The 6,326-nt window shown below is 56.3% G+C and overlaps 1 protein-coding gene across 1 annotated transcript; it reads right to left on the bottom strand.

Moving 5' to 3' along the window:
• Window positions 1-3,972: 3,972 nt before the first annotated feature.
• LOC131667779 (uncharacterized) lies at window positions 3,973-4,903 on the bottom strand. Its single transcript, XM_058941477.1, has 2 exons — window positions 4,590-4,903; window positions 3,973-4,534 (listed from the first exon to the last, which is right to left on the bottom strand). Exons 1-2 carry the CDS (start codon window positions 4,901-4,903, stop codon window positions 3,973-3,975), a joined length of 876 nt encoding a protein of 291 aa, XP_058797460.1.
• Between the last annotated feature and the right edge of the window lie 1,423 nt (window positions 4,904-6,326).

The raw sequence follows: 6,326 nt of genomic DNA, 5'->3' as shown, positions 1-6,326 counted from the left end.
TCAATAAATGATTAGAAATTATTGAAATGGAATATCAGGATCGAATATATTAAAACTTATTGAATGGAATACATTCAATGCGAATATTTTTCATTGAAAAGTATTCGATATTATTGGATTCAATCCATTTGAATCCTAATTAATACAATCAATTTTGATCATTTTCAATCATTGTGCTTTAAAGTATAAGATCTCAATACATTTCAATCGACTTTTTAAGGATTCAGATATAGGATTAAAAATGATTAGTCTATTTTTAATCATTTTTAATCCTTTATTTTAGGATTACATTAAAATTTATTAAATGTGATACTTTTATTGCGTTCCATACGAGGAGGGGAACGGAGAAGAGAAAACACCGGACGTGGATTAACAAATATTTATTTAATATGTACAGGCAAAGCTAATTATACGCGAACAAACGGGAGCACAGACTCAGCCGCGTGCGTACTGTCGCTATCTTCGCCCCTCGGTCGGTCGTCGCGCAGATGCGCGACTCGAGTGCCTGTTTCCGCCGGCGAGGCTGGTGCTGCCGGCTAGCGGCCGATGGAGCAGTCGGTCGAGTCCCCACAGGTACTCCCCCCTTAGAGACTTCCGTGGGGCACGGAAGGACGCAAAAGGCACACCCTTTTGCGCAGGATGTTCGGCGTGGCTCGAGGCGGTGAAGAAACCTGTGGCTGCGTGCTGGAAGGTTCTCGTGGCCGAGCCGGAAACGGCGTCGGAAGCGCAAGTTCCTGCGCCTGGAGCTCTTCCCGCTGAGGCGCGGCGGCTGCTGGCGAAGGCGACGTCGAGAGCGCAGGTCCCTGCGGGCGAAGTTCGTCGTGCAGAGGCGGCGTCGAGGACGAAGGTGAATGGGACAGCGGCGATTGATGATGCGGTAGCGAATGGGACGGCGGCGTAAGTTGCTGCGATGGCGCAGGTGCTGGCGGGACGTCCCTCGGAGCCGGTTTCTGGGACTCTTGACTGTCGTCATCGAGGTAGGCGGGCTTCAGCGCGTCCGTGGATACCGCCTTTTCCTGTCCGTTTACCCTGATGATGTAGACTTTGTCGTCTACGCGGCGGCAGACCTCGTGAGGGCCCGAGTACGGTGGCTGCAGTGGCTTGCGCACCGCATCGATGCGCTGGAAAACGTGAGTGGAGCTATTCAGGTCCTTGTTGATGAAAGGACGGTACGTTGAGTGCCTGGATGCTGGCACTGCTCGCAGCTGACGCATCGTGTCCCTCAGCCGGGCGACGAAACCCGGTTGGCTCGCCGGAACGCTCTGCTTCACGAAGAATTCCCCCGGGAGGCGCAGGGTGGTCCCGAACAGAAGCTCTGCTGGTGATGCCTCGAGGTCCTCCTTGTAAGCTGAGCGGAGGCCCAGCAGGACTACGGGCAGACGATCGGGCCACGGTGTGGCCGTGTCGCACATCAAGGCGGCCTTCAAGGTGCGGTGGAAACGCTCGACCAGGCCGTTGCTTTGTGGATGGTACGGCGTTGTATGGATCCTTTTGAATTCGGTGAGCTGAGCCAGGGCCTTGAAGAGAGCAGACTCGAACTGCGTTCCCTGGTCCGAGGTGATCGTCAACGGGCATCCGAAATTCGCGATCCACTCTTTCAGAAAGGCGGCGGCGACGGTCTCGGCGGCGATATCCGGAAGCGGAACTGCGACAGGCCACCTGGTGAAGCGGTCGATGATCGTTAGGCAGTAGCGCAGCTCGCCGATGTGTGGCAGCGTGATGAGGTCGACGTGGACGTGCTCAAATCGATTGTCTGGAACGTCAAACGACTTGAGCGCAGCCCGGTTGTGCCGACCGACCTTGGCACGCTGGCAGACAAGGCAAGCGCGGGCCCAACGGGCGACGTTTCTTCGGGCGTGAGGCCAAATGAATTTAGCCGTCAGAAGCCGTGCGGTTGCTCTCAGACTCGGATGAGCTGGCGAGTGCAGGACGTCGAATGCCTTGCGGCGCAGCGTGTGCGGGAGATAAGGCCTGACCACACCGTCGTGGACGTTGCAGGCGATGCTGACGCCATCGATCTCCAGCTGCTGCAAGGTAAGAAGGCCCTTGTCGCGAAGATGTCACAACTCTTCGTCTGTCTCCTGGGCCGCTGCGATGTCGCGCGCCAGAAGTGCAGATGGCATGCCGATGGTGCACGCTCGGGAGAATGTGTCCGCGACGACGTTGTCCGTGCCCTTGATGTGACGAAGGATCACGTTCTGCTGTAACAGGTAGTCCAGGTGCCTCTGCTGTCGAGGGGTAGCCTTGGCTGCCGGCTGATTGGCGGCGTAGATGAGTGGCTTATGGTCCGTGCGTAGCTCGAAGGTACGTCCCTCCAGGAAGCGCTGGAAGAATTTTACAGCCGCGTACGCTGCAAGGAGCTCCCTGTCGTAGGTGCTGTAGCGTCTCTCGGTGTCCGTGAGCTTCCTGGAAAAGAATCCCACTGGATACTGTTTACATCGATGGACTGTTCCAGGACGGCACCGAGAGCCGTGTCGGAGGCATCCGTATAGAGTATGAGCTGTGAGTCGGGGGCAAGGAACGAGTTCGTCGTTGCCTTGCGTAAAGCTTCCTTGCAGGCGAGGAAAGCTTGCTCGTGTTCCTCGGTCCAGGGTGGAAGCTTGGCCTTCTTGCGCTTCGGAGCTCCGCGAAGAAGGTTCAAAGGCACTTGGATGTGCGCGGCCTTTGGAATACAGCGTCGATAGTAGTCGACCGTTCCCAGGAAGCTGCGCAGCTCTTGGTTGTTCGTCGGCCTCGGAATTCTCTCGATGGCGTCGATCTTCCGAAGTGGTGGCCTGTAGCCGTGTCGCGAGAACTGGTAGCCCAAGAAATCCACCGAATCCTGGCCGATCTGGCACTTCTTAAGGTTGACGGTGAGGCCAGCGTCACGCAGTGCCTGGAACACGATACGCAGGTGCTGCAGGTGTTCCCGATGGTCCTTGGAGCGGATGATGGCATCGTCCAAATACCAACGGACAAACGGCATGTCACGGAAGAGCGAGTTCAAGAAACGCTGCAGCGTTTTCGGGGCGTTTCGGAGACCCAGTGGCATCATCATGAACTCTACGAGGCCGAATGGTGTTGTAACGGCTGTCTTGGCGATGTCCTCCTGCGCCATTGGGATCTGGTAAAATGCTTTTTCCAGATCGATCACCGAGAACACGACGCCGCCGTGGCAATCGTGGAGTAGGTCTTCGATGATCGGGAGCGGGTAGCGGTCTACCTCGGTGACAGCGTTGAGGCCTCGGTAGTCGCCGGTGACGCGGTAGACACCGGGGCTCTTCAGCACCAGGTTGAGCGGGCTGGCCCACTGGCTCAAGGAAGGCCTGACGATGCCTCGGTCGGTCAGCTCCTTGATGGCGTCCTTGGCGCCCTTGAGGCGCTCGCTATGCAACGGGCGTGGGCAGTCGAAGACAGGAGGTCCGCTGGTGACGATGCGGTGTCGAACAACCGCTCCGTCGATGTTGGCACGCCGGGAGTTCGGCTTCATGAGGTGGGCGAACTCAACCAGCAGCTCGTCGTACTGGCGGCGAGCATCCAGGTCGCCTCCAGGGTCGTGTAGGATGGCCACCGAGTGCTCCACCGCTGCGAGCTGCAGTCCCTGCGAGCGGAGGCCGGTCGTCGAGTCGACAAGGCGCATGTTCTGCAGGTCCGGGAGTAGCCCAGCGTGGCCCAGAAAGTCGGCACCGATGATGGCGCTGTGGATGTCAGCGATAACGAAGGGCCAGGTGTACTCCCTGCGCAGCCCGAGGTTGAGCGCGAGCACGACGCGACCGTAGGTAGCGATGGGTGACATGTTCGCCGCGGTAAGGCTAAGCTCCTGCTTAGCCAGGCGTCCGGCTGTCGGTCCCGGCACTGCCGAACGGGGCAGCAGGGAGACGACGGAGCCGGAATCGACGAGGAAGGTCAGGCCTGAATTCCTGTCCTTTACATGCAGGCGATTTTCCGTGGCTGTGGCGCTGCCGTGAAACGCCTGAACGGACGGCAGCGTCATTAGTTTTTTGGCGCCGAGCTGGCGACGAAAGTGCAGGGCTGACGGCAGTGCTCTGCTGAAGCACCGAAACGATAGTGGTAGTAGCAGTGGCCGTTGGGTGCTGGTGAGGCCGAGCGGCTTCCTGAGCCACGGCTTCGGCTGCGGTCACGTCCGGACTGCTGCGAACCAGGACGCGAGAACTGCGTCAAGGCGGTGACAGCCTCGAGGATCAGCTTCGTGGCTGACAGCAGCTGTGCCATCCCGGCACGCAGATCAGCGATGTCCCCACTGATGGAAGAGCCGGTGGAGGCAGTGCGAGCCGGCGATGTGCCACGTGAGCCCTGCCTCACTGCTGACACGGAGGCGCCTGGCAGCTTGTAAAGCTCGTCTGCGGCTTCAGCTAGCTCCTGAAGCGAGGCGTTGCGCATGACGCAGAGAACCTGCTGCGACATGGGCGGCAGCACGTCGAGCCAGCGAACCTTCAGCCCAGCGTCGTCGATACTGGTGCCTGCGAGACGCCTCATCTCGTGGAGGATGCTCGACGGCTTGCGTCTGGATGCCGCTGTACAGTGTGCGAAGCCGCTGCTCGGCGGACAGGCCAAAACGCGCTAAAACTTGCGCCTTCAGGCGCTCGTACTTGCCTTCGGCCGGTGGGTCCTGCAGCACGTCCAGAAGGTCCCTCGTCATAGCAGCGTCCAGAGCGGTCACGATGAGGTTGTAGCGCATCTCATCAGCGGTGACGCCATGGCATGCCATCATGGACTCGGCGTGCGCGAACCAGCCCTCCAGCGATTCCTTCCAGACGGGGGGAAGCTTGCAGGAGCGTGCAGGTCCTACATTTTGCATGGCCAATTGCTGCTGTAGCCGAGTGAGCTCCTGCCCTTGAGTTTCCAGGGCGGCAGCGAGGTCGGCGACAGGAACTTGGTTCTGATTGTCGCCGTTATCCCCCATCACGATACTGGCCTTTTTCGTCTCTTGAGACACACACTCGCGAACCCTACGTTTTCTCGTTGATTCGGGTTCCGGTGGCAGCGGAGGCCCGAAGTCCCGTGCGAAAGAGCGCGTGTAGGGTCGCGCCGTGAGCACTGGCTTTCGCGATGGCCCTGAAGTCGACTGGGCCCTGTTCGTTACCTTCCGCGGCGGCACCGAAAGAGATCGCGAAGAGCTGGTCGCGAGTCTGTGTGGCGGCAGGGAAAACTGCGAGTCATTCGCGGATTTTCTCGACGGCGCCAAAGGTGCAACAGGTGCCGGTATGCGCGAAGGCAAGTCCTGCAATGGCGGCGGCGTGGGTTTCGAGCCGGCCACGATGTCACTTACGAATCCGTCCGGATCACGTCGGGGTCACCACTATTGCGTTCCATACGAGGAGGGGAACGGAGAAGAGAAAACACCGGACGTGGAGTAACAAATATTTATTTAATATGTACAGGCAAAGCTAATTACACGCGAACAAACGGGAGCACAGACTCAGCCGCGTGCGTACTGTCGCTATCTTCGCCCCTCGGTCGGTCGTCGCGCAGATGCGCGACTCGAGCGCCTGTTTCCGCCGGCGAGGCTGGTGCTGCCGGCTAGCGGCCGATGGAGCAGTCGGTCGAGTCCCCACACTTTCAATGCAAATATTTGTCATTAAAAAGTATTCGATATTATTCAATTTAATACATTTGAATCCTAATTAATCCAATCAATATTAATCAGTTTCAATCCTTTGGTTTTGTAATGTAAGATCTCGATGCAATTCAATCGACTTTTTAAGGATTCAGATATAGGATTAAAAATGATTGGTCAATTTTTAATCATTTTTAATCCTACATTTTTAGCAGGGTTTTTTCATGCTGAGTTTTTCTCTGAGGTCCGTACTCGATCTCTGCGAAAATTCTATGGGTACGTTCGACTATAGACTATAGTCCGACCATTCATCCGCCATCCGTTTGACACGTATGATGACCGTTGAGTGACCGCAGCACTCGCAGCAGCAAAAGCTACCTCCGCACGGAAAGCCTGTGCCATTATAAATAGTAGGGACGAAATCAGCGCGCCACCTATGATCGCATATGCACCACTCTCACGAGAACATACCGTCACCTACTTTTTACGTGACAGTCAGTCACTTCCGGATAAGGTGGCAAGCCATGTGTTTTTTTCAGTCATGGCGCTAAGAGGTTAGGTACTGCCCGCCAATTCGCTAGATTTACCGCGTATATTTCTCTGCATGTGATAAAATATTTTTGCATCTCTTGTGAGCGAAAGTCAGATTTTGGCAGCGTTCAGAGTTCTATTTAGCATTTGGGTTATATGGATTGTTGTTGATAAATGTGTCATAATGTGTGAAGTGCTGATATAAATAAGAATTGGCGACATATAAAGATGGGTGATA

Source organism: Phymastichus coffea, unplaced genomic scaffold (genome assembly GCF_024137745.1).
Source record: "Phymastichus coffea isolate CEN01 unplaced genomic scaffold, Cenicafe_Pcof_1.1 PCOF00005, whole genome shotgun sequence".
NCBI lineage: Eukaryota > Metazoa > Arthropoda > Insecta > Hymenoptera > Eulophidae > Phymastichus > Phymastichus coffea.
The sequence above is the reverse complement of the archived record's forward strand: the minus strand, read 5'-3'. Positions and strand labels throughout refer to the sequence as shown.